The 27,859-nt window shown below is 56.8% G+C and overlaps 1 protein-coding gene across 1 annotated transcript; it reads right to left on the bottom strand.

Annotated features, from left to right (window-relative positions):
- Window positions 1-911: 911 nt before the first annotated feature.
- Window positions 912-27,859, bottom strand: LOC121273989 (GMP reductase 2-like). Its single transcript, XM_041181119.1, has 10 exons — window positions 27,851-27,859; window positions 27,046-27,129; window positions 23,831-24,004; window positions 21,323-21,404; window positions 16,755-16,861; window positions 14,455-14,497; window positions 10,750-10,909; window positions 7,771-7,892; window positions 7,333-7,492; window positions 912-1,594 (listed from the first exon to the last, which is right to left on the bottom strand). The coding sequence occupies exons 1-10, from the start codon at window positions 27,857-27,859 to the stop codon at window positions 1,414-1,416; spliced, it is 1,122 nt and encodes a 373-aa protein (XP_041037053.1). The 3' UTR covers window positions 912-1,413.

Genomic DNA, 27,859 nt, shown 5'->3' with positions numbered 1-27,859 from the left:
ATGACATGGGGTGGGGTGGAGAGAGGCGTAGGAGGAGGGCGGCGGGGTCATCCCCATGTCAAAGTTCGCAGACGGGGTCGAGGAGGACAGGGGGGGAGGGTTTACCCCTTCATGGGTCCTGCGACTCCGACAGGGGCCCTTTCCGTACTGTGGGGGGGAGAGGGCAAGGGGCGGAAACCCAGTCAGAAGGAGTCGAACACAGAGTTCCGGGAATGGGCGTCGGGAGGCGGCAACATGTTCAAGGACATAGGAGAGGAAAGGGAGACTGGGTGGGGGGTGGGGGTGTAGCAGTAGTTTGGGAGGACAGGGAGGGGTCAAGATACATGCAGAATAAAGCTCCCTCTACACTGTCCCCATCAACACTCCCAGGACAGGTACAGCAGTGGGTTAGATACAGAGTAAAGCTCCGTCTACACTGTCCCCATCAAACACTCCCAGGACAGGTACAGCAGGGGGTTAGATACATAGTAAATCTCCCTCTACACCGTCCCCATCAAACACTCCCAGGACTGGTACAGCACGGGGTTAGGTACAGAGTAAAGCTCCCTCTACACTGTCCCCATCAAACACTCCCAGGACAAGTACAGCACGGGGTTAGGTACAGAGTAAAGCTCCCTCTACACTGTCCCCATCAAACACTCCCAGGACAGGTACAGCATGGGGTTAGATACAGAGTAAAGCTCCCTCTACACAGCCCCCATCAAACACTCCAAGGACAGGTACAGCACGGGGTTAGATACAGAGTAAAGCTCCCTCTACGCTGTCCCCATCAAACACTCCCAGGACAGGTACAGAACGGGGTTAGATACAGAGTAAAGCTCCGTCTATACTGTCCCCATCAAACACTCCCAGGACAGGTACAGCACGGGGTTAGATACAGAGTAAAGCTTCCTCTACACAGTCCTCATCAAACACTCCCAGGACAGGTACAGCACGGGGTTAGATACAGAGTAAAGCTCCCCCTACACTGTCCCCATCACACACACCCTGGGCAGTGATTGGACCGTATCTGATACACTGCCCTCAGCTGGGTTAGGGTCTCTTGTGGTTACCTTCTTCCTGCCCCAGTCAAACAGGAAGCCCTACATTGCCATTACAGTGAGGTGAAAGGAGGAGACACTGAATGGAGTGGAGTGGAAAAGGGTGGGGGGGCGGTGAGGTGGGGGGCAGTGGGGTGGGGTGCAGTGGGGCAGGGAGCAGGGGTGGGTGGTCCTCAGTGGTCAGAACGGTGGGTGGAATGCAGTGTAGGGTGGGTCAGGAGTGGGGAGTGGGGAGGACGACGAATGTGTGGGTTTAGGAAGGGATTAGACAAAGCTGGATTGAAGCGCAGCCCATTGCACCACCCCACACCACGCAGCTCCGCCAACGACGCTGCTTCAAACCGGGGCGTGAGCCAGGAGTGGCTGGCGGGCTCTAGTTGAACAGGGGGTTGAGCTGCTGCGTGACGCGGATGAAGGTGGTCCTCCGGCTGAGCTCCTTCAGCTTGGCCGCTCCCACGTAGGTGCAGGTGGAGCGCACGCCGCCCAGGATATCTCGGACCGTGCTCTCCACGTCTCCTTTGAACTCCACCTCCACTGACTTTCCTTCCGACGCCCTGCAGCGAGCCAGTGAACGATGCAGGAGGGGTAGAGCGGGTAATGGTGGTGGGGAAGTGGGGGTAACGGTGGTGGGGTAGAGGAGGTAACGGTGGTGGGGTAAAGTAGGTAACGGTGGTGGGGTAGAGGAGGTAACGGTGGTGGGGTAGAGGAGGTAACGGTGGTGGGGTGGGGTGGGCGAGGTGGGGGGAAGGGAGAGAGAAAACATCAGACAAGTTAAAGGGGGTGGAGACGGCAAAGGCCGAGAGAGTCATTTGAACCGCGGAGATGGAGGGAGCTGCTGCGGCCCCTCTCGTAGCGGCCAGTTTGACCGGGGACACCGTCACAGGTACACAGAACTCGTTAAGCACTGACTCAGGGTTCATCCGGCGCCCCTTAACGTGAAACGTCCCCGCTTCAGAGGAACGCTGTCAGACATCACCGGACGCCAAAACGCAGAGGGAGCTATTGGGAAGGGCGGCAAGAGGAACATGAGAATGAGGAGCGGGAGTGGGCTATTCGGCCCCTCGAGCCTGCTTCCCCCACCATTCGGTAAGACCGTGGCTGATCTGATTGTGGCCTTGACTCCACTTTCCTGCCTGTCCCTCACACCCCCACCCATAACCCTCGACTCCCTCGTCGATCAAAACTCTGTCTAATTCAGCCTCGGATATACTCAGTGACCCGGCCTCCACCGCTCTCTGGATGGGGGGGGCGGAGAGAATCCCACAGACTGACCCGCTCTGAGAGAAGAAATTCCTCCTCGTCTCCGTCTTCAATGGGAGACCCCCCTTATTTTTAAACTGTGCCCCCCTCCCCCCCCCCACCCCTGTCGTTCTAGATTCCTCCCTCCACGAGGGGGAAACATCCTATCAGCATCCACCCTGTCAAGCAACCCCCCCCCCCACCCCCTTCAGGATCTTATCTGTCTCAATAATATCTTCTCTCGTTCTTCTAAACTCCAATGGGTACCAGCCCAACCTGCTCAACCTTTCCCCATAAGACAAACTCCCTTCCTCCTGGGAATCAGCCGAGTGAACCTTCTCTGAATGGCTTCCAGAGCAAGTACCTCCCTCCTTAAGTAAGGAGACCAGAACTGTTCGCAGTACTTCGGCTGCAGAGTCACCAATACCAGTTGTGGCAAGACTCCCCTACTTTTGTCAAAAGGATTGGTTTTAAGGAGTAACTCAAAGATGGCGAGGCAGTGAGGTTGAGGGAGGGAATTCCACAGCACACGGCCAAGACATGTCAAGATGTGCCCGCTGGTGGTGCAGCAAATGAAGTGCTTGGGAGGTCAAAATCAGAGGGAGGTCAAAGTCTCGGAGGGTTGTGGGGCTGAGGGAGGTTACAGAGATTGGGGAGGAAGTGGGGGGGAGGAGGCGAGGCCACGGAGGGATCTGAAAACGAGGGTGATCATTTTAAAATTGAAAGTGTCGCTTGACCGTGGCCAACCTAGGTAGGTCAGTGAGCCCAGGGAGCGACGGGCGGGTGGTCAAGCGGCGTGAGAGAGGGCATGGGCGGCAAGAGTTTCCGATGAGCTCGAGTTTACGGGGTGGTGGGGGGGGGGTGGGGGAGCGGGTGCAGAATGTGAAAGGCCGGTTGGGAGTGCATAGGAACGTAGTCGAGCCTAGAGGTGACGGAGGCATGGGTGGGTGGGTAGTGGGGGGGGGGGTGGTTTCACAGCGGCAGATGAGCTGAGCTGAGCTGAGCTGGATGATAACAGAGACTGAGGATTGCGAAAGATCAGCGGCAGCCGGACAAGGACGTGGGGGTGGGGAGGGGGGGTAATCGGAGGTTTCGACGGGGAGCGAGGACGATCAGTCTTCCCGAAGATTAGCCGGAGGAGAGTGCGGACTGTTCGAGGCGGAGAGGTCGGAAGGGCAGACGTATTCAAGGGGTTGGGAGAGAAGCAGCGGCAAGGTGGAGCTGGGTGTCTTTGTCTGTTTGTGACCATGTGGAACCTGACTCCTCCACCCTCTTCAGATGGCGTTTCCCCTTCCCTCCGCACCTCCCCCGCCCCCCAAAGGGCACCATGCGCACGAGGAAGATGGTGACAACTGAGGATCGATCGGTGGAAATCTCCAGAGAGAGACAAGGAGGCGGGGTTGAGAATGGGGAACCATTGCTCTGGGCGTTCCGGCTCCGGCTCATTCGCTGAAGGGTGGAACGCGGTCACTCAGGGCAGTCCCGCGGCCGCGTCCAAAGGCTGCGGAGAGACCGAGGAGGGAAAGTTTACCAATGTCACCGTCGCCTCTGTGACTTTGATGAATCACAGAATCACAGGGTTCAGAAGAGGCCCTTCAGCCCATCGAGTCTGCACCGACACGTGGGAAACACCTGACCTACCTACCTAATCCTGTTGACCAGCGCTCGGCCCCATAGCTTTGAATGTTAAGACGTGCCGAGTGCTCATCCAGGTACTTTTTAAAGGATGTGAGACAACCCGCCTCCACCACCCTCCCAGGCAGCGCATTCCAGACCCTCACCACCCTCTGGGTAAAAAAGTTTTTCCTCACATCCCCCCCCCCAAACCTCCTGCCCCCTCACCTTGAACTTGTGTCCCCCTCGTGACTGACCCTTCCACGAAGGGGAACAGCCGCTCCCCATCCACCCTGTCCACGCCCAATTCATAACCTTGGACATGAAGGGGCCACTTTGGTGCTTGGGCGCTTGGCCGCTTCGATGCGGACGGCTGGAGTCCCGGGAAAGGCGGCGATGGGTTTGGGGGGAGGCCACTGCGTGTTCGAGGGGCTTCGGAGAGAGGCGGGAGGTTGGAGAAGGGACGGGTAGTCTGCGAGGACGGAGGGATGGGTTGCGGGGGGGGGGGGGGGTAGCGCGCGCGTTTTCCAACTTCCACACCCCCCCACCAACTCCCCACTGGCATCAATCGCTATAACCTTTGACTTCACTGCGAGTGACACAACGAACAATATCCTGATCAGATCACGCCACACGGTGGGTCACGTGTCCTATCGTGCTTGTACTTGGCTCTTTAAAAGAGCTCTCTAGCTAGTCGTTTGGTAGCGCAGAACTTGAGCGTTGCTGAAATAATAGAGACTCGTCTAAGTGAGGGTGGTGGTTGGATGATAGCAGGTTGGAAAAGGGAGGGTGGGGGGGCAGGGACAGGACCTGAGGAGGAAAGGGAATTTTTTTTTGCAGTGCAGTGTCAACCCCTGGGGTGGGGGGAGGTCGGGCACCTGCTCCGACTGCCTCCCTGTCCCCCGGCAGAGGCACCCCAAACTTGGGCACATATTTGCTGAGGCTCCGCTGGGCGCCTGCTCAACGCATTTCGGGGAATAGCTCATTCCCCCTCGGTGCTGTGTGCGGTTTTGTCCGCTGTTTTTACCTGTCGGACGAACGCGGCTACACTTCAGAAGCGATGGGGGGGGGGGGGGGGGGGTGGGGGTGGGGGTGGCGGGGGGTGCTGGGGGGCCGTCCCGCGCCCTCTGGAATCAGAGCCGAATGGTGATTTAATCGGGGAGGCGGACACACGGTGATGTCGGAGCTCCCCGTGCGATTCATCTCGGCGCCAGGGGAACACCGCCACCTCGCTGCTGTCCTCTCGCCTCCGGCCCCTTCGACTCCGCCTTGACCTTTGGTCTCTCTCACTCCCCCTCTCTCTCCATTCAAGCCATCCCTACCGTAGTCACGGCCCCTCCCTTGCTGTTCCCGAGTTCGGCACTCCCCGTGCTCCCTCGTCTCCTCGCTGCGTGGAGATGGACGTCCCGATTGTAACATGGAGGTGGGTGGGTGGTGGGTGGGGAGTGGTGGTGGGGGTTGAGCGGGGCAGGGGGGGGGGGGCAGGGCTAGTACAGAAGGATGGGTGGGTGGGGGGAGTTGCAGGGCAAGCTGGCATGGCCACTGCAGCGCGAGGGAGGGGTCGAGAGCCGGCCAGTTGTGAGCCAGGCCCCTCGTCTCCCGCCTTCAAAGGCCGACCCCTGTCCGGAACTGGGCGAGGAGGGGGGGGGGGGAGGAAAGGGTGGGCAGAAGCGGGGGTGGGTGGGTGGGGGGCCATGGCACTGGAGGGGTCTGGGGGAAACAGGCGCCGACACACTGAAGCCACATTGTCCAGGGTTGAGCTTGGGGCTCCGGTGATCGCGGGCGGTGAGCCCGGCAGGGGGGGGTGTGTGTAGGGCGTGGCACCCTGTACGTTTTAACCCGTGAGGCAAAAAGAGACCTCGACGGCTCTGCTGTTCCTAGTTTCCCATTCAGCTTCCAGTCCACCCTCTCCCTCCCCTCGGCGTCACAATCTCCAGCAGTGTCTTATGTTTTGTTTTATTTAATTTACAGGATGCGCCTGGGCCCAGCATTTGTTGCCCATCCCTAATTGCCCCTCGAGAAGGTGGTGGGTGGGCCGCCTCCTTGAGCCGCTGCGGACGCTATGGTGTAGGTACACCCACCGTGCTGTTAGGGAGGGAGTTCCCAGGATTTTGACCCAGCAACAGGGAAGGAACGGCCGATATATTTCCAAGTTGGGATGGCGAGTGCGGCTCGGAGGGGAACTTCCAGGTGGGGGTGTTCCCCGTGTGTCTGCTGCCCTCGTCCTTCTAGATGGTAGCGGTCGTGGGTTTGGAAGGTGCTGTCGAAGGAGCCTCGGTGAGTTGCTGCGGTGCATCTTGTAGATGGTACACACACTGCTGCTACTGTGCGTCGGTGGTGGGGGGAGTGAATGTTGGTGGATGGGGTACCGATCGAGCGGGGGTTGCTTTGTCCTGGACGGTGTCGAGCTTCTCGAGTGTTGTGGGAGCCGCCCTCATCCAGGCAAGTGGGGGGAGTGTCCCATCACACTCCAGACTTGTGCCTTGTAGATGGTGGACAGGATTTGGGGAGTCGGGAGGTGAGTGACTCTCCGCAGGATTCCCAATCTCTGACCTGCTCTTGGAGCTACAGTATTTATATGGCTGGTCCGGTTCAGTTTCTGGTCTATTTCCTCCTTGAATGCCTCCCATTGCTCTGACACAGTTTCATCTGCAGGTAGCTGCTCCCAGTCCCCCACTTGGGCCAAATCGTATTTCATTTAAGTAAAATTCGCCTTTCCCCAGTGTAGAACTTTTATTCCTGGCCCAACCTTATTCTTCTCCATAACTGTGCTAAATCTAACTCAGTTATGATCGCTATCTCCAAAATGCTCCCCAACTGACACGCCTTTCACCTCCCCGGGCCTCATTTCCAAATATTAGGTCCAGAACTGCCCCCACCTCCCTTGTTGGGCTTGCTACATACTGGCTCCTGGATGCAACTTGAGAATTTTGCTCCCTCCCCACCTTGCACACTAAAACTATCCCGGTTAATATTTGGGTCATTAAAATCCCCCACTATTACTGCCTTATTATTCTTACGCTTCTCTGAAATTTGAATACATATTTGATCCTCTAACGCTCCCCGGCTGTTTGGGGGGCCTATAGTACACGCCCAACAGCGTGCTTGCCCCTTTTGTACTTTTTAAGACTTCTACCCACATGGCCTCATTTGTTGATCCCTCCTCACTGCTATTATCGACTCCTTGATCAATATTGCGATGCCCCCTCCTCGTCTATCCCCCCATCTCTATCCCGTCTGAATACCCCTGTGGCCAGGAATGTTGAGCTGCCAATCCTGCCCTGCTTTTAGCGAAGTCTCGGCCACAGCTGCCATCTCACACTCCCACGTGCCTGTCTGGGCCCTCAGCTCGTCTCGTCTCACCCCTCGGGCTCCTTGCGTTAAAGATATATTCCGCTCAGCCTGGCTGAACTCCCGTCTTTGCGGCCTGGACGGTTACCTGTAATCGGCGACGCCCCCGGCGTGTTTCTCCATCGCAGTCTCCGAGCTCATCCCATAGAACAGCTTGTATTTCTTGCCGTCCTTCTCGATGGTGTCGCCTCCGCACTGGGAGTGTCCCGAGAACATCCCGCCCAGCATCACAAAGTCCGCACCGGCACCTTGGATAGGTTCGGAGAGGGGGGGGCGGTGGTGGGGGTAGCGGGGAACAGGGGGAGGAGGGAGAAGGGAGAAATTAGAGACCGGCAGAGGTGAGGGCCAAAAGGTGAGACCATGGGGTGAATTTTACAGGGGGGCCTATTTCCTGACACCGCAGCCTCCACCACCACCACCCGTCAACCCTCTTGGTCCTGAAGTCTGTTGGTAACTAGCTGACTTTAAGCAGGACGTAGGACTTAGGAGCAGGCGTAGGCCATTCGGCCCCTCGAGCCTGCTCCACCATTCATGGCTGACCTGATCGTGGCCTGAACAGCCCAAGGAGAGAAATTATGCGGTGCGCCAAGGTCTGCCGGCTGGGCCGGCGCTGGGAGCGACTGCCGGGATTCTTCAGTTCGGATCATGCTGCAATCCTCAGGAACACCAGGATTAGGAGCAGGCGTAGGCCATTTGGCCCCTCGAGCCTGCTCCGCCATTCGGTAAGATTGCGGCTGATCTGATCGTGGCCTCGCCTCCACTCTCCTGCGCCCCTCGCTCCCCTTCCCTGCTCCCCCCTCGCAACTCATGGACGTCTACAGCACAGAAGGAGGCCATTCGGCCCATCATGTCCACGCCGGTCAACAAAGATCCAACTACACTCATCCCATTTTCCAGCGCTCGTCCCATAGCCCTGGAGGCTAAGGCAACGCAAGTGTATATCTAAATACTTCTTAAACGTTATGAGAGTTTCTGACTCGACCACCCTTTCAGGCAGCGAGTTCCAGACTCCCACCATCCTCTGGGTGAAAAAATGTCTTCTTAACTCCCCTCTTCCTCTCACCTTGAATCTATGCCCCCTGGTTATTGACCCCTCTACTAATGGAAAAAGTGCCTTCCGATCCGCCCTATCTATGCTCCTCGTAATCTTATACACCTCGATCAGGTCCCCTCTCAACCTTCGCTGCTCCAAGGAAAACAACTCCAGCCCATCCAACCTTTTTTTTAATGCGTTCATGGGATGTGGGCTTCGCTGGCTGGGCCCAGCATTTATTGCCCATCCCTAACTGCCCCCTTAAGAAGGTGGTCCGCCTTCTTCAACCACTGCAGCCCGTGTGGTGTAAGTACACCCACCGTGCTGTTAGGGAGGGAGTTTCCCCAGGATTTCGACCAGGCAACAGTGAAGGAACGGCCGATATATTCCCAAGTCAGGATGGTGAGCGGCTCGGAGGGGGACTTCCAGGTGGTGCTGTTCACCCCGTGCGTCTGCTGCCCTGGTCCCTCTAGATGGTAGAGGTCACAGGTTTGGAAGGTGCTGTCTAAGGATCCCTGGTGAATTCCTTGGTGAACCTTTCCTCATAGCTCAGACCCTCCAGCCCAGGCAGCATCCTGGTAAATCTCCTCTACGCCCTCTCCAGTGCAATCACATCCTTGTCCGACTCCCTCGTCGATCAAAACTCTGTCTAACTCGGCTTCGGATATATTCAGTGACCCGGCCTCCGCCGCTCTCTGGGGAGGAGATTTCCACGGACTGACCACCCTCTGAGGGAAGAAAGATTCTCTTTGTCCCCACCTGAAAAGGTAGATTGTAATTATGATTAACTCCTTGATCAATACTGAGATGCCCCCTCCTCCTCTATCCCCCCTCTCTATCCTCTCTGAATACCCCTATGACCAGGAATGTTGAGCTGCCAATCCTGTCACCGCCAATGAACCCACCCCCCCACCAGACTCCAGCGTTCAAATATGCCGGCAGGTCAGGTTGGGGGAGGTGGAGGGGAGGGGACGTAAGATGCGCCCCCCATTTGGTTAAACGAATAATACATGTTAGTCGGGCTGAATGGGGAGGTGGCGGACAGGGTGGGGGAGTGGGGTTCACAGGAAAATATTGAAATGAGCCGCTCCCTGCTAGCTTCTATGTGTGGGGGGGGTGCGGGGGGGCGGTGAGGTGGCCTTGATCGCAGGGTGGAGAGGGCGGGAGGGGCTGTTGGTTTGCAGAGTTGGGGGGGGGGTGGTGCGCTACAGGAGGGGAATCAGGCCGATGCTAATCGGCATGGCGAGGCTGATACCTTCTCCTTCTCCTCCTCCTCCCCTGAAGGCTCTGACCCCCCTCTACTGAGGGATGGGGCTGCTAGTTACCCCCTTGACCAGCTCAGCTTCTCCTTCAGGTGTGAGGCTGGTTTGGGGAGGGTGGTGGGGGTTGGGGGGGTGGGGGGGGGGGGGGAGAGAGGATTCGCTGTCCAGGTTGGGGGGAGGTGGCAGTGGGGGGGCTATTCAACTGCAGGAGGAGCCGGTGGACCGAGCCCGATCTTACCCTTGCCCACCCTTGCCCGCCACTGACGTACTGGTTGAGGAAGGGAAGCCCATCCACTACACCCTCCCCCCACTGCCCAAGGCAGAGCCTTCCGCTCTCTCTGGTGGCCTGTTTGGAGACAGGGGAGGGAGGGCAGGGAGATGGGGGGGTGGGTGGCGGTGGTGTTCAATCAGGCGGCCGATTCAGTCTGAGACAGGGAAGACCCGTAGACTGGGTAACTCTCCCCGCTGCCCGTTGAGGCGCTCGAGCGGACAGTGAATAACCCACCCCACCGCCGTTGCTGCTGTCAACCCAGCTGCAGGCGGGCCTGGGAGGGCTGCTTGTCGTTTCCCAGGGCCAGGGCCGGGGGTGGGGTGTGGGGGTGGGGGAGAGACGGGGACGGGGGCGGGGATGGGTGGGTAGATCCCTCCTCCGCGTTGGAGGGTTGAGGTGCTGGGAAGGTGCACATTGGGCGGGCGTGCCTCCGAGAGACGCCCGCTAGGCCTCGCTGCCGACCACCCGACATTCCCCCACCTGGTGAAACCCCTCTGCCGTGACTTACCTCTGGCCTTGGGGGGGGGGTGAGGTGTTGGTGGGGGGGGGGGGGGGTCTTCAGGGTGCCCTGGCGGGTGTCGTTCCTGCAGCCGCCACTGCCTCCCGGTTGGCACAGCTGAACGGTAGGCGGGCTCTCCACCTCCGCCCACCCAGTCCTGATCCCCGGGGAAACGACCTCTCCAAGGCCCGGTCGGCTCGTGGTTCGGTGGGCATTCCGTCAAGCGAGAAGACCCCAGATCCCACCACCACCCACCCCCACCCCCATCCCGTCTGAATCCCCTGTGGCCAGGAATGTTGAGCTGCCAACCTGCCCTGCTTTTAGCGAAGTCTCGGCCACAGCTGCCATCTCACACCCCCATGCCTACCTGCCCCCAACCCCTCAAAGATATATTCCGCTCAGCCTGGCTGAACTCCCGTCTTTGCGGCCTGGACGGTTACCTGTAATCGGCGACGCCCCCGGCGTGTTTCTCCATCGCAGTCTCCGAGCTCATCCCATAGAACAGCTTGTATTTCTTGCCGTCCTTCTCGATGGTGTCGCCTCCGCACTGGGAGTGTCCCGAGAACATCCCGCCCAGCATCACAAAGTCCGCACCGGCACCTTGGATAGGTTCGGAGAGGGGGGGGGCGGTGGTGGGGGTAGCGGGAACAGGGGGAGGAGGGAGAAGGGAGAAATTAGAGACCGGCAGAGGTGAGGGCCAAAAGGTGAGACCATGGGGTGAATTTTACAGGGGGGCCTATTTCCTGACACCGCAGCCTCCACCACCACCACCCGTCAACCCTCTTGGTCCTGAAGTCTGTTGGTAACTAGCTGACTTTAAGCAGGACGTAGGACTTAGGAGCAGGCGTAGGCCATTCGGCCCCTCGAGCCTGCTCCACCATTCATGGCTGACCTGATCGTGGCCTGAACAGCCCAAGGAGAGAAATTATGCGGTGCCCCAAGGTCTGCCGGCTGGGCCGGCGCTGGGAGCGACTGCCGGGATTCTTCAGTTCGGATCATGCTGCAATCCTCAGGAACACCAGGATTAGGAGCAGGCGTAGGCCATTTGGCCCCTCGAGCCTGCTCCGCCATTCGGTAAGATTGCGGCTGATCTGATCGTGGCCTCGCCTCCACTCTCCTGCGCCCCTCGCTCCCCTTCCCTGCTCCCCCCTCGCAACTCATGGACGTCTACAGCACAGAAGGAGGCCATTCGGCCCATCATGTCCACGCCGGTCAACAAAGATCAACTACACTCATCCCATTTTCCAGCGCTCGTCCCATAGCCCTGGAGGCTAAGGCAACGCAAGTGTATATCTAAATACTTCTTAAACGTTATGAGAGTTTCTGACTCGACCACCCTTTCAGGCAGCGAGTTCCAGACTCCCACCATCCTCTGGGTGAAAAAATGTCTTCTTAACTCCCCTCTTCCTCTCACCTTGAATCTATGCCCCCTGGTTATTGACCCCTCTACTAATGGAAAAAGTGCCTTCCGATCCGCCCTATCTATGCTCCTCGTAATCTTATACACCTCGATCAGGTCCCCTCTCAACCTTCGCTGCTCCAAGGAAAACAACTCCAGCCCATCCAACCTTTTTTTAATGCGTTCATGGGATGTGGGCTTCGCTGGCTGGGCCCAGCATTTATTGCCCATCCCTAACTGCCCCCTTAAGAAGGTGGTCCGCCTTCTTCAACCACTGCAGCCCGTGTGGTGTAAGTACACCCACCGTGCTGTTAGGGAGGGAGTTTCCCCAGGATTTCGACCAGGCAACAGTGAAGGAACGGCCGATATATTCCCAAGTCAGGATGGTGAGCGGCTCGGAGGGGGACTTCCAGGTGGTGGTGTTCACGCCCGTGCGTCTGCTGCCCTGGTCCCTCTAGATGGTAGAGGTCACAGGTTTGGAAGGTGCTGTCTAAGGATCCCTGGTGAATTCCTTGGTGAACCTTTCCTCATAGCTCAGACCCTCCAGCCCAGGCAGCATCCTGGTAAATCTCCTCTACGCCCTCTCCAGTGCAATCACATCCTTGTCCGACTCCCTCGTCGATCAAAACTCTGTCTAACTCGGCTTCGGATATATTCAGTGACCCGGCCTCCGCCGCTCTCTGGGGAGGAGATTTCCACGGACTGACCACCCTCTGAGGGAAGAAAGATTCTCTTTGTCCCCACCTGAAAAGGTAGATTGTAATTATGATTAACTCCTTGATCAATACTGAGATGCCCCCTCCTCCTCTATCCCCCCTCTCTATCCTCTCTGAATACCCCTATGACCAGGAATGTTGAGCTGCCAATCCTGTCACCGCCAATGAACCCACCCCCCCACCAGACTCCAGCGTTCAAATATGCCGGCAGGTCAGGTTGGGGGAGGTGGAGGGGAGGGGACGTAAGATGCGCCCCCCATTTGGTTAAACCAATAATACATGTTAGTCGGGCTGAATGGGGAGGTGGCGGACAGGGTGGGGGAGTGGGGTTCACAGGAAAATATTGAAATGAGCCGCTCCCTGCTAGCTTCTATGTGTGGGGGGGGGTGCGGGGGGGCGGTGAGGTGGCCTTGATCGCAGGGTGGAGAGGGCGGGAGGGGCTGTTGGTTTGCAGAGTTGGGGGGGGGGTGGTGCGCTACAGGAGGGGAATCAGGCCGATGCTAATCGGCATGGCGAGGCTGATACCTTCTCCTTCTCCTCCTCCTCCCCTGAAGGCTCTGACCCCCCTCTACTGAGGGATGGGGCTGCTAGTTACCCCCTTGACCAGCTCAGCTTCTCCTTCAGGTGTGAGGCTGGTTTGGGGAGGGTGGTGGGGGTTGGGGGGGTGGGGGGGGGGGGGAGAGAGGATTCGCTGTCCAGTTGGGGGGAGGTGGCAGTGGGGGGGCTATTCAACTGCAGGAGGAGCCGGTGGACCGAGCCCGATCTTACCCTTGCCCACCCTTGCCCGCCACTGACGTACTGGTTGAGGAAGGGAAGCCCATCCACTACAACCCTCCCCCCCACTGCCCAAGGCAGAGCCTTCCGCTCTCTCTGGTGGCCTGTTTGGAGACAGGGGAGGGAGGGCAGGGAGATGGGGGGGTGGGTGGGCGGTGGTGTTCAATCAGGGCGGCCGATTCAGTCTGAGACAGGGGAAGACCCGTAGACTGGGTAACTCTCCCCGCTGCCCGTTGAGGCGCTCGAGCGGACAGTGAATAAACCCACCCCACCGCCGTTGCTGCTGTCAACCCAGCTGCAGGCGGGCCTGGGAGGGCTGCTTGTCGTTTCCCAGGGCCAGGGCCGGGGGTGGGGTGTGGGGGTGGGGGAGAGACGGGGACGGGGGCGGGGATGGGTGGGTAGATCCCTCCTCCGCGTTGGAGGGTTGAGGTGCTGGGAAGGTGCACATTGGGCGGGCGTGCCTCCGAGAGACGCCCGCTAGGCCTCGCTGCCGACCACCCGACATTCCCCCACCTGGTGAAACCCCTCTGCCGTGACTTACCTCTGGCCTTGGGGGGGGGGGTGAGGTGTTGGTGGGGGGGGGGGGGGGGGGTCTTCAGGGTGCCCTGGCGGGTGTCGTTCCTGCAGCCGCCACTGCCTCCCGGTTGGCACAGCTGAACGGTAGGCGGGCTCTCCACCTCCGCCCACCCAGTCCTGATCCCCGGGGAAACGACCTCTCCAAGGCCCGGTCGGCTCGTGGTTCGGTGGGCATTCCGTCAAGCGAGAAGACCCCAGATCCCACCACCACCCACCCCCACCCCCACCTCCTTCGTCACATCCACAAGATTCCTTAAACCTCGTCCCGCTGCCAACCAAATGCAGGGGTGGGGGGGTGGTGGTGGCGAGCTTATGTGAGGACCCTGTTATCACCTACCTGCCCCCATCCCGCCCCACGCCACCCCACCCCAGCCAAGCTGGGATCGGCGGGTAGCTCAGCCAAGGCCGTGGTTGCAGCCTGGGCCCCGGCCTTGCGTGGCCTGCCCCAGGGGAACGTTTCCCGATCAAAATTTCTAGGGACACGAAGCTGAGGGGTGAGGCACATGTCAGTGAGGGGGGCGCACCGCGTCCCTCCCCACGGGCAGAGGGACCCTGGAAACCCAAGACAGCCGGCGCCGTCAGAGACCCTGATGAAAGGCTGGTACGGGGGGGGGGGGGGGGGAGGGCGGAGAGACCCGATAGCGCGTGCGCGCAGTTTACGCAGGGAGATGGGGACTCACCAAAGGCTTTGGCCACGTCCCCAGGGCAGGTGCAGCCTCCGTCCTGGTGAGAGAAATTCCACAGTCAAGCCCAATAGTTAGAACTCAGCAGCACGTGATTCCCCAACGCCTGCCTCCAACGGTAAACCCGTCACTCCCAACATCAGACATTAAGGTATTTTACATGACCTACACTCTATAGAAAATGGAGTTACAGGCTGGAATCTAATCGAGGGGTTCGGGTGGTTTATACATAGAATAACAGATACCCGGGAGTGAGTTACAGGCTGGAATCTAATCGTGGGGTTTGGGTGGTTTATATATAGAATAACAGATACCCGGGAGTGAGTTACAGACTGGAATCTAATCGAGGGGTTCAGGTGGTTTATATATAGAATAACAGATACTCGGGAATGAGTTACAGACTGGAATCTAATCGAGGGGTTCGCGTGCTTTATATATAGAATAACAGATACTGGGAGTCAGTTATAGGCTGGAATCTAATCAAGGGGTTCAGGTAGTTTATATATAGAGTAACAGATACCCGGGAGTGAGTTACAGACTGGAATCTAATCGAGGGGTTCGCGTGCTTTATATATAGAATGACAGATACTGGGAGTGAGTTATAGGCTGGAATCTAATCAAGGGGTTCAGGTAGTTTATATATAGAGTAACAGATACCCGGGAGTGTGTTACAGGCTGGAATCTAATCGAGGGGTTCGGGTGGTTTATATATAGAATAACAGATACCCGGGAGTGAGTTACAGACTGGAATCTAATCGAGGGGTTCGGGTGGTTTATATATAGAATAACAGATACCCGGGAGTGAGTTACAGACTGGAATCTAATCGAGGGGTTCGGGTGATTTATATTTAGAATAACGGGTACACGGGAGTGAGTTACAGACTGGAATCTAATCGAGGGGTTCGGGTGGTTGATATATAGAATAACAGGTACACGGGAGTAACTTACAGGCTGGAATCTAAACGAGGGGTTTGGGAGTTTTAAATATAGAATAACAGATACTGGGAGTGAGTTATAGGCTGGAATCTAATCAAGGGGTTCAGGTAGTTTATATATAGAGTAACAGATACCCGGGAGTGTGTTACAGACTGGAATCTAATCGAGGGGTTCGGGTGGTTTATATATAGAATAACAGATACCCGGGAGTGAGTTACAGACTGGAATCTAATCGAGGGGTTTGGGTGGTTTATATTTAGAATAACAGATACCCGGGAGTGAGTTACAGACTGGAATCTAATCGAGGGGTTCGGGTGCTTTATATATAGAATAACAGATATCCGGGAGTGTGTTACAGGCTGGAATCTAATCAAGGGGTTTGGGAGTTTTATATATAGCGTAACAGATACCCGGGAGTGAGTTACAGGCTGCAATCTAATCGAGAGGTTCAGGTGGTTTATATATAGAGTAACAGATACCCGGGAGTGAGTTACAGATTGGAATCTAATCGAGGGGTTTGGGTGGTTTATATTTAGAATAACAGATACCTGGGAGTGAGTTACAGACTGGAATCTAATCGAGGGGTTCGGGTGCTTTATATATAGAATAACAGATATCCGGGAGTGTGTTACAGGCTGGAATCTAATTGAGGGGTTCTGGTGGTTTATATATAGAATAACAGATACCCAGGAGTGAGTTACAGGCTAGAATCTAATCGAGGGGATCGGGTGGTTTATGTATAGAATAACAGATACCTGGGAGTCGGGTGGTTTACATATAGAATAACAGATACCCGGAAGTGAGTTACAGGCTGGAATCTAATCGAGGGGTTCGGGTGGTTTATGTATAGAATAACATACTCAGGAGTGAGTTACAGCCTGGAATCTAATCGAGGGGTTCGGGTGGTTTATATGTAGAATAACAGATACCCGGGAGTGAGTTACAGTCTGGAATCTAATCGAGGGGTTCGGGTGGTTTATATACAGAATAACAGATACCTGGGAGTAAGTTACAGGCTGGAATCTAATCGAGGGATTTGGGAGGTTTATATATAGAATAACAGATACCCAGGAGTGAGTTACAGGCTGGAATCTAATCGAGGGGTTCGGGTGGTTTATATATAGAATAACAGATACTCAGGAGTGAGTTACAGGCTGGAATCTAACGAAGAGGTGTTGTCTATAGAGAGTAACGTGAGCAGTAGTCTGGAACTGGAACCAGAGCCGGCTGGAAACGAATCGGAAGGGGTTGCACCATAGGGGACATCGGGATTGGTGCTGAGGGTCGTGCGAGCCGATCGCGTGCCGAAATGTTCCGTGAGGAGGTGCTGAACGTGACACTGCATCTCGCTGCCCACTCACCGACATGATGTGGCCTTTGAGACCGTGGGCTGCGTCTGCACACTCGATAACTGCACTCAGCTGCGGGTATCCCACCCCTGTCTTAATCCGGGTCGTGCACACGGAACCTGCGCAGGGGAAAGCAGCCCGCCGTCAGAAGGGGCCAGCTGCCAAGCCCCCCCACCTCACATAACACCGCCAGGCTCCGCAGCACATGCAGACGGTGGCACTGTCACTGGAGTGATATCCCCAATGGCCCCCCCCAGGGCAAGGCTGTTGGGGAGGACCCGGGTTCGAATCCCCACCCACGGCAGATGTTGAAATTTGAATCCAATAAAAATCTGGAATTAAAAACCTGATGACCATGAAGCAAATGCCGATTATTGTAAAAACCCAACTGCTTCACTCATAGAAACTTGGAGCCAGGAGTTAAGGCCATCCAACTCAATAGCCCTGCTCCTGCTTTCTTCCCATATCCCTTTGATCCCTTTTGCCCCAAGAGCCACATCTAACTCCTTGAAACCACACAATGTTTTGGCCTCAACTACTTTCTGTGGTAGCGAATTCCACAGGCTCACCACTCTCTGGGTGAAGAAATTTCTCCTCATCTCAGTCCTAAATGGTCTACCCTGTCTCCTCAGACTGTGACCTCTGGTTCTGGACTCCCCCACCATCGGGAACATTCTTCCTGCGTCTACCCTGTCTAGTCCTGTTAGAATTTTATAGGTTTCTATGAGATGCCCCCTCATTCTTCTGAACTCCAGCGAATATAATCCGAACCGACTCAATTTCTCCTCATATGTCAGTCCCGCCATCCCAGGAATCAGTCAGGTAAACCTTCGCTGCACTCCCTCTATAGCAAGAACATCCTTCCTCAGATAAGGAGACCAAAATTGCACACAATATTCCAGGTGTGGTCTCACCAAGGCCCTGTACAATTGCAGCAAGACATCCCTGTTCCTGTACTCGAATCCTCTGGCTATGAAGGCCAACATACCATTTGCCTTCTTTACCGCCTGCTGCACCTGCATCGCTTACCTACGGTGACTGGTATGAGACTTAGGGAAGGAAATCTGCCATCCATACCAGCAATGTGGTTGACTCTTAAAAGCCTTCTGAGCAAGGGCAACAAGGAATGAGAATAAATGCTTGCCTAGCCAGCGATGCCCAGCTCCCATGAACAAATTCAAATAAAACACAAACACACACAAGCCATGCCATTGAGAAATTTGTTAACAAATTATTTCCTTTGCTCTGCTGACGTTTTTGAGAACGGGCCAAATTGTGAGGTGACTGGATGTTCAGTCAGATCAGCCGGATCCAGAACTCTGAAAATCAGATGAATGTGCCTGTAAAAGCTGCTCGACAGTGGGAGAAACACTAGTCCCATCTGTAACTACCAAATGACCATTCACCATTCATCCATACAGTCCCATACATTCCTGGTACACCACTCCCACACAGTCCCATACAGTCCTGTACACCGATCCTGCACAGTCCCAGACATTCCCAGTACACTGCTCCTGCACAGTCCCATACATTCCTGGTACTCTGCTCCCGCACAGTCCCATACAGTCCTGTACACTGCTCCCGCACAGTCCCATACAGTCCTGTACACCGCTCCTGCACAGTCCCATACATTCCCGGTACACTGCTCCTGCACAGCCCCGTACAGTCCTGTACACCGCTCCTGCACAGTCCCATATATTCCTGGTACACCGCTCCCGCACAGTCGCATACTTTACCGGTACACTGCTCCTGCACAGTCAAATACATTCCTGGTACACTGCTCCTGCAGAGCCCCACCATCCTGGTACACGGCTCCCGCACAGTCCCGTACATTCCTGGTGCACCGCTCCCACACAGTCCTGTACATTCCCGGTACACTGCACCCACACAGTCCCGCCATCCTGTTACACAGCTCCCGCACAGTCCCATATGTTCCTGGTACACCGCTCCCGCACAGTCCTGTACATTCCCAGTACACAACTCCCGCACAGTCCCATACATTCCTGGTACACGGCTCCCACACAGCCCCATACATTCCTGGTACACCGCTCCCTCACAGTCCCGTACATTCCCGGTACACCACTCCTGCACAGTCCCATACATTCCCGGTACACCGCTCCCGCACAGTCCCATACATTCCCGGTACACCGCTCCCGCACAGTCCCATGCATTCCCGGTACACCACTCCCGCACAGTCCCATACATTCCCAGTACACGACTCCCGCACAGTCCCATACATTCCTGGTACACGGCTCCCACACAGCCCCGTACAGTCCTGGTACACCGCTCCCGCACAATCCCGTACATTCCCGGTACACCACTCCTGCACAGTCTCATGCATTCCCGGTACACCGCTCCCGCAGTCCCATATGTTCCTAGTACTATGCTCCCGCACAGTCCTGTACATTCCCGGTACATTGCACCCACACAGTCCCGCCATCCTGGTACAAAGCCCTCGCACAGTCCCATATGTTCCTGGTACACCGCTCTCACACAGTCCTGTACATTCCTGGTACAAAGCTCTCGCACAGTCCCATATGTTCCTGGTACACCGCTCCCGCACAGTCCCATGCATTCCTGGTACACTGCTCCTGCACAGTCCCATGCATTCCTGGTACACCACTCCCGCACAGTCCCATGCATTCCCGGTACACCGCTCCCACACAGTCCCATACATTCCTGGTACAGTGCTCCCACACAGTCCCATACATTCCTGGTACACTGCTCCCGCCCAGCCCCATACATTCCCGGTACACCGCTCCCACACAGTCCCATACATTCCCGGTACACCGCTCCCACACAGTCCCATACATTCCCGGTACACCGCTCCTGTGCAGTCCCACCATCCTGGTGCACCATTCCTCCCTAACAGCACGGTGCGTGTGCCAACATCACAGGAACTGCAGCGGTTCAAGAAGGTGGCTCACCCCCCGCCCCCTACCTTCTCAAGGGGCAATTTGGGATGGACAATAGTAAAAAAAAAATCGCTGGACTAGCTAGTGATGCCCGCACCCGTGAACGAATAAAAAAAAAGTTCCCATACAGTCCCACGGTGTTTTTTAAAAAAATTTGCTAGGCCATTTGAGAGTCAACCATATTGCCGTGGGGGTCGAGAGACACAAGTAGGCCAGACCATGTAATGATGGCAGATTTCCTTCCCTAAAGGACATTGGTGAGCCAATTGGGGTTTTTTACAACAAATCGGCAATGATTTCGTGGTCATCATTAGTCTTTTAATTCCAGATTTTTTTTCACTGAATCCAAATTCCACCATCTGCCCATGGGTAGGATTTGAACCCGGGTCCCCAGAGCATTACCCTGGGGTCTCTGGGGTACTAGTCCAGTGACAATAGTGCTACGCCACCCGCCTACCCCCCATCCCTGCCTTCCCCCCCACCCCCATCCCCGCCTTCCCCCCACTCCCACCTTCACCCCCCAACCCCACCCCCACCTTCCCCCCATCCCCGCCTTCACCCCCAACCCCATCCCCATCTTCCCCCCATCCCCCCCAACCCCACTACCGCCTTCCATCCACCCCCACCACCCCACCCTGCCTTACCCCCCAACCCCACCCCCACCTTCCCCCCACCCCCATTCCCGCCTTCACTCCCAACCCCACCCCCACCTTCCCCCCATCCCCCCCAACCCCACTCCCGCCTTCCCCCCACCCCCATCACCCCACCCTGCCTTACCCCCCAACCCCACCCCCACCTTCCCCCCCAACCCCACTCCCGCCTTCCACCCACACCTACCCTTGCCTTCCCCCCACCCCCACCTTCCCCCCCCCAACCCCACTCCCGCCTTCCCCCCCACTGCAACCTTCACTGCCTCAACCCCACTCCCGCCTTCCCCCCACCGCAACCTTCACTGCCTCAACCCCACTCCCGCCTTCCCCCCACACCCACCCCTGCCTTCCCCCCACCCCCACCTTCCCCCCCAATCCCACTCCGGCCTTCCCCCCACCCCCGCCTTCCCCCCTCAACCCCACTCCTGCCGTCCCCCCACCCCCACCCCTGCCTTCCCCCCACCCCCACCTTCCCCCCCAACCCCACTCCAGCCTTCCCCCCACCCCCATCTTCCCCCCCAACCCCACTCCCGCCTTCCACCCACACCTACCCCTGCCTTCCCCCCACCCCCACCTCCCCCCCCAACCCCACTCCCGCCTTCCCCCCCACCGCAACCTTCACTGCCTCAACCCCACTCCCGCCTTCCCCCCACACCCACCCCTGCCTTCCCCCCACCCCAACCTTCCCCCCCAACCCCACAACCGCCTTCCCACCACACCCACCTCTGCCTTCCCCCCACCCCCACCTTCCCCCCCAACCCCACTCCGGCCTTCCCCCCACCCCCGCCTTCCCCCCTCAACCCCACTCCTGCCGTCCCCCCACCCCCACCTTCCCCCCAACCCCACCTTCACCCCACCAACGCCACTCCCGCCTTCCGCCGCTTTCCCCCCACCCCCACTCCTGCCTTGCTCCCCAGTCCCACCTTCCCCCTACCCTCACACACAACCCCACCCTCACCCACAGTCCCAAGATCCCGATGCACCGGAGCCCCTGTGCATTTTCTATGATAGCTACCTGGTCCAATCCCAACTTTGATGATGTCGGCTCCAGCCAGGATGAGCTCCTCCACCATCTCACCCGTCACCACGTTCCCAGCCTGGGGGGAAGATGAATTCCACGGGGTGTTTGTTACACGTCAGCGAATTTAGAGTCACTCCCGGAAAATGGCAGTAAACCGGGATGGCTCATGCGAAATATTTTCTCTCTCTCGCTTATATTCAGGTCAGTGAGAGTGGAAACAAAATGGTGTCAGCCAAGGCACCACAGCATCAGTTACTGGTCAATGGCCATGCTCCTGTTTCACAGGTCTTCGCTCTGGACCCCCTTTACATCATATCGGCAGGGTTTTCTGGTCCCCATCACACACTCCCAGGATAGGTACAGCACGAGGTTAGATACAGAGTAAAGCTCCCTCTGCATTGTCCCCATCAAACACTCCCAGGACAGGGACAGCACGAGGTTAGATACAGAGTAAAGCTCCCTCTGCATTGTCCCCATCAAACACTCCCAGGACAGGGACAGCACGGGGTTAGATACAGAGTAAAGCTCCCTCTGCATTGTCCCCATCAAACACTCCCAGGATAGGTACAGCACGAGGTTAGATACAGAGTAAAGCTCCCTCTGCATTGTCCCCATCAAACACTCCCAGGACAGGTACAGCACGAGGTTAGATACAGAGTAAAGCTCCCTCTGCACAGTCCCCATCAAACACTCCCAGGATAGGTACAGCACGAGGTTAGATACAGAGTAAAGCTCCCTCTGCACAGTCCCCATCAAACACTCCCAGGACAGGTACAGCACGAGGTTAGATACAGAGTAAAGCTCCCTCTGCACAGTCCCCATCAAACACTCCCAGGACAGGTACAGCACAGGGTTAGATACAGAGTAAATATCCCTCTACACTGTCCCCATCAAACACTCCCAGGACAGGTACAGCATGGGGTTGGATACAGAGTAAAGCTCCCTCTACACTGTCCCCATCAAACACTCCCAGGACATGTACAGCACACGGTTAGATACAGAGTAAAGCTCCCTCTACACTGTCCCCATCAAACACTCCCAGGATAGGTACAGCACGAGGTTAGATACAGAGTAAAGCTCCCTCTGCATTGTCCCCATCAAACACTCCCAGGACAGGGACAGCACGGGGTTAGATACAGAGTAAAGCTCCCTCTGCATTGTCCCCATCAAACACTCCCAGGACAGGGACAGCACGGGGTTAGATACAGAGTAAAGCTCCCTCTGCATTGTCCCCATCAAACACTCCCAGGACAGGTACAGCACAGGGTTAGATACAGAGTAAATTTCCCTCTACACTGTCCCCATCAAACACTCCCAGGACAGGTACAGCACGGGGTTAGATACAGAGTAAAGCTCCGATTGAGACCCCGCTGTCGCAATGGACTCACTCTGCCACAGAGAGGGGAGCCTTTCGTCCTCGCTTGGGGGCAGCTTTCGTAGGCAGGGCCTGCCCTGCTGTCCCGTCTCCGGCTTACTGTGCGTCGCCTTCCCAGTGCTCAAGAGTGATGCAGAGCACGGCCTGTTCAGTGCGTTGCGTGTTTGCCATCTCCTTGAAAGAGCGGCTCGTTGTTCTCTCTGTCAAGCAGCCAAGAGCTGTGCTGGGCGGGTGACAAGGTTACCCAGCACGTGCTGCATTACAAACAACAATGGGAGGGGCTGCTAGCTGGGGTTGGGTGCAGCTCTTCAGTTATAATCGTATTGGGACCCTCAGGAACACAAGGATTTCGGAGCAGGAGTGGGCCATTCGGTTCCTCGAGCCTGCTCCGCCCATTCGATAAGATCGCGGCTGATCTGACTGTAACTTCGACTCCTCTTTCCTGCTGTCCCTCTCCCCCCCTCCACACCCCCATAACCCTCGACTCCCCTCGCCGATCGAAACTCTGTCTAACTCGGCCTCGAGTTATATATTCAGTGACCCGGCCTCCGCCGCTCTCTGTGGGGGGGGAGAGAATCCCACAAACTGACCCCCCCCCCTCTGAGAGAAGAAATTCCTCCTCGTCTCCCTCTTCGATGGGAGACCCCCTCCCTGCCTTATTTTTAAACTGTGCCCCTCCCATGCTAATCCAGGACCGACACCCCCGGTGCCAGTACCCATGGAACACCGCGCTGTCGGAGACGCCTTATCTCGGACATGGCGTCAAACAGCGGTCTGCTCTCTTGGGCCGGGGTATTGAGAGAAGAGCTGGGGGAGGGGGGGTTCTTCGGGGGGGTGGGGGCGGGGGGCGGTAACAGTTGGGCACGGGGTGGCAGGGAGGGGTTGGTAGGGTGGGGGAGTGGTCATTAAAAAAAAACTGCACGAACTGATCATTATCAGGTTGCTGTCCGTGGGATCTTGCCGTGCTCAAATTGACTGCCACCCGGTTAGCTGCCAATCGTTCTGGAATGTTCTGAAGCGGTGAAAGAGGCGTTGCAAGAAGTGGTTACGGTGCTTCTCACTGCCCCCACCAACACCAACCCCCCCACTCCCTCCCCCCGCCCCCACCCCCACCCACACACGCTTACCATGATGGTGTGATCCGGAAATCTTTTCCTCACGGCTTTCACAAGCTCCACAAAGTGTTCCGAGTATCCGTTGGCGACGTCCAGGCAGATGTAACGGATGTCCGGCAAGAGCTCCAGGATCGCCGTCAGCTTCTCCAAGTCGCTGGGCCCAGTGCCCGCGCTTGCTGCTATGTTCTGTGGGACAGAGAGAGCAAGAGAAAGAAAGAGAGAGAGAGACAGAGAAAAAGATAGAGAGATAGAGGGACACAGAGAGAGATAGAGGGACACAGAGAGAGAGAGACAGAGAAAGCGAGAAAGAGAAAGAGAGACAGAGAGAGGGAGACAGAGAGAGAGAGGGAGAGACAGACAAAGAGAGAGACAGAGAGAGAGACAGAGAGAGGGAGACAGAGGGACACAGAGAGAGAGACAGAGAGAGGGAGACAGAGAGAGACAGAGGGACACAGAGAGAGAGACAGAGAGAGACAGACAGAGAGAGAGACAGAGGGACACAGAGAGAGAGACAGAGAGAGGGAGACAGAGAGAGAGACAGAGAGACAGACAAAGAGAGAGACAGAGACAGAGGGACACAGAGGGAGACAGAGGGACACAGAGAGAGGGAGACAGAGAGAGAGAGGGAGGGACAGACAGAGTGAGAGACAGAGACAGAGGGACACAGAGAGAGATAGAGGGACACAGAGAGACAGAGAAAGCAAGAAAGAGAGAGAGGCAGAGAGAGGGAGACAGAGAGAGAGAGAGAGACAGACAGAGAGACAGAGACAGAGGGACACAGAGAGAGATAGAGGGACACAGAGAGAGAGACAGAGAGAGGGAGACAGAGAGAGAGAGGGAGAGACAGACAGAGAGAGAGACAGAGACAGAGGGACCAGAGAGAGAGACAGAGAGAGGGAGACAGAGAGAGGGAGAGACAGAGAGAGAGACAGGCAGAGAGGGACACAGAGGGAGACAGAGGGACACAGAAAGAGAGACAGAGACAGAGGGACAGAGAGAGAGAGACAGAGGTTCACAGAGAGAGAGACAGAGACAGAGAGAGACAGAGACACAGAGAGAGAGAGAGAGAGAGAGAGAGAGAGAGAGAGAGACAGAGAGAGAGAGGGAGGGAGAGCCGGTGAGGAAGTCTGTCTGCGCCTGTTGCCCCTGTTCGGCTCCCCCCTGCTCACCCTTGCTCCTGTCCACTCCCACTCCGCAGTCAAGGGTCAACTTGACAGTCTCAATCTCCATCTCGCCACCCGTCGAAACCCCCACACACACCCCACTCCCCTTCGTGGTTCCGATCTCGCCAAGCGCAAACACGAGTTTGCACCCCTCCCCTGCCCCCCAAGCAGCAAAACAGTGACTGAGAGCTAAAGGCTGTGCGATGCTGCGGGGCCCTCTGAGAGCCCATGCCAGCGTTTATGCTCCGCTCCCCATCCGAACCCACCATCGTGATCCTCTATCCCCTTCTCCCTCATGGGCTTGCCTGGCCTCCCCTTAAATGCACCGATACCGTTCGCTTCAACCGTCCCTTGTGGGAGCAAGTTCCACATTCTCACCACTCTCTGGGTGAAGAAGTTTCTCCTGAATTCCCTTCAGGATTTCTTGGTGACCACCTTAGATTGACAGCCTCCAGTTACGCTCTTCCACACAAATTGAAATGTTCTCTCTCCATATCCACTCCATCAAAAACTTTCATCATTTTCAAGACCTCTATTAGGCCACCCCTCGGCCCTCCTTTTTTTCCCCCCAAGAGAGAAGGTATGTAAACCCACACATTCCTGGTACCGTCCTTGTGAATCTTCTCCGCACCCTCTCCAGCGTTAACCGGTCGGTGAAGCCAAAACCAAGACACCCGTAGCTTTTCTTTATTGAGAGAGTTTATGGACTTGCTCAGCCTCACAGCTCTCCTTCCACTCAACCCAGTGTCCCAGCTGTCCCCTATTTATACGTACTCAAAGACAATTAATGCCCATCACCTGTATCCCTTAACACATTGGCATCCAGTGCCCCGATATCCTTTTAACAATACGGTGAGCAGAGCCGCCCACACCGCTTGAAGTGCTGTCTAACCGAGGCTTGACATGGGTTTAGCATACCTTCCCTCCTTTTCAATTCTATCCCTGTACATGTAACGCTGAGCCCTTGGTTCGCCTTTCGTCTAATGGCCTTGCCAACCTGCGGCGAAGATTTTAGGCCGGAATTTGCCAGCCGCCCCCTCCGCTCCCCATACCGGAGGTATCTTCCAGTCCCAGGGAAGTGAATGGGCGTTTGAATGGCTTGCCGCATTTGCCATCTCCGGCCCCTGCCCTTGCCTCCGCCACAACAGGGCTGGAAAATTCTGCCCTTGGCGATTAATGCGTTTGTACTCCCGAGTTCCTCTTTGTTTCTCTACCCCACCTGGACTCCACCTTCCAAAGAATAAATGGCCTCCTTGTTCTTCCCACCGAAACATAACTACTTGTTTTTGACATTTCCCATGTGCGCTCTCTCCCTCTTCTCTGTACCCCACCCTGTTCTCAACGCTGACCTGCCTTCCCTCGTTACGCCCCTCCCTCCTCCACCCCTCATCACGCTCTCCTCCACCCCCTGCCCCTCCCTCCTCCACCCCTCATCACCCTCTCCTCCACCCCCTGCCCCTCCCTCCTCCACCCCTCAACCCTCTCCTCCACCCCCCCACACCCCTCTCCACCCCCCCCTCTCCCACTCTCCACCACCCCTCCACCCCCCCGCACCCGCTTCCTCCACCCCCACCTCCCAACTCCCCCTCTCCTCCGCCCCCCACCCCCCGCACCTCCACCCCCACCCACCTCCCCTCTCCTCCACCCCCACCCACCTCCCCCTCTCCTCCATCCCCCACTCCCCCCTCACACCCCCTCTCCTCCACCCCCACCCACCTCCCCCTATCCTCCGCCCCCCACACTCCTCTCCACCCCCTCTCCTCCTCCTCCTCCTCATCCACCCCCCAAACCCCACCGCACCTCCCACTCTCCACCCCCCCACCCCCTGCCCCACCCCACCACTCCCACCCCCCATCAGTTCTCCCCATGCTCCCTGGTGTCTCCTCATCCACGTGCGTGTCTGCACGTCACCCATCTGGTTCTGAACTTGAACATAACCCACCCACCCTTGCATACCTGCGAGCACCAACCCCCCCACAACCCCCATCCAACACATCCCCTGAAAAACTCTCTCTCTCTCTCCCCTTCCAACCCCAACCCCCCAAACTGCAACCCCCCCCTTACCTGCAAACAGTCCGGATTATCGAGGGCAAACTCCTTCCACTGTTCCAACGTGTAGTGCTTGTGGATGGCAGTGAAGAGCGAGAACTGTAAGAGGCAACAAACATGGTGGGGGGGGGGGTGGGGTTGATGAGTCAGGGTCTCCTTTAAGCCCGAAGGGAGCTTCCAACAACAGACCACGTTCAGACGGCGCTGCTGACGTGGGCAAGGCCTCCCCGAGGCGCTCCACAGGAGTGACCGTGAAAAGCAATTCGACAGCTGAGCTACCGGAGGAGGCGCTAGGTCAGGTGACCCGTCCAAGAGTTCGGTTTTAAGGAGGAGAGAGACAGAGAGAGAGAGAGGGTGGGAGGGGGGGAAGAGAGAGGAGCAGAGGTTCAGGGAGAGAATCCCAGAGCTCGGGGCCCAGGCAGCGGGAGGCACGGCCGCCAGTGGTGGGGTCGGTTAAAAGGAGGGATGGAGTCAATAGAAATTTGCAGCACAGAAAGACATCATTCAGCATTTGTGCCGGCCCAAACAAAAATGAAAAGGAGGCCATCGAGCCAAAGGGGTCTACAGCACAGAAAAAGACCCTTCGGCCCATCGACTCTGCGCCGGTCAAAAAAGTACCTAACTATTCTAATCCCATTTTCCAGCACAAGGCCCATAGCCTTGTATGCCATGGCATCGCAAGTGCACACCCAAATACTTCTGCAATGTTATGAGAGTTTCTGCCTCCACCGCCCTTTCAGGCAGCAAGTTCCAGATTCCCACCACCCTCTGGGTGAAAAAATTCTTCCTCACATCCCTGCTAAACCTCCTGCCCCCTCACCTTAAACAT

Source organism: Carcharodon carcharias, assembly GCF_017639515.1.
Source record: "Carcharodon carcharias isolate sCarCar2 chromosome 27 unlocalized genomic scaffold, sCarCar2.pri SUPER_27_unloc_9, whole genome shotgun sequence".
Lineage (NCBI taxonomy): Eukaryota > Metazoa > Chordata > Chondrichthyes > Lamniformes > Lamnidae > Carcharodon > Carcharodon carcharias.
This window is presented reverse-complemented; position numbering and strand designations above follow the sequence as displayed.

Bases quoted from the DNA above. Each gene is read 5' to 3' on its own strand.
- LOC121273989 (XM_041181119.1), bottom strand. The intron at 21,405-23,830 runs GTAAGCGTGTGT...TCTTCCCCCCAG, and splicing joins TTCCGGATCACACCATCATG to GCTGGGAACGTGGTGACGGG. The intron at 7,493-7,770 runs GTGGAGCAGGCT...AACCTATCCAAG, and splicing joins GATCAGGTCAGCCATGAATG to GTGCCGGTGCGGACTTTGTG.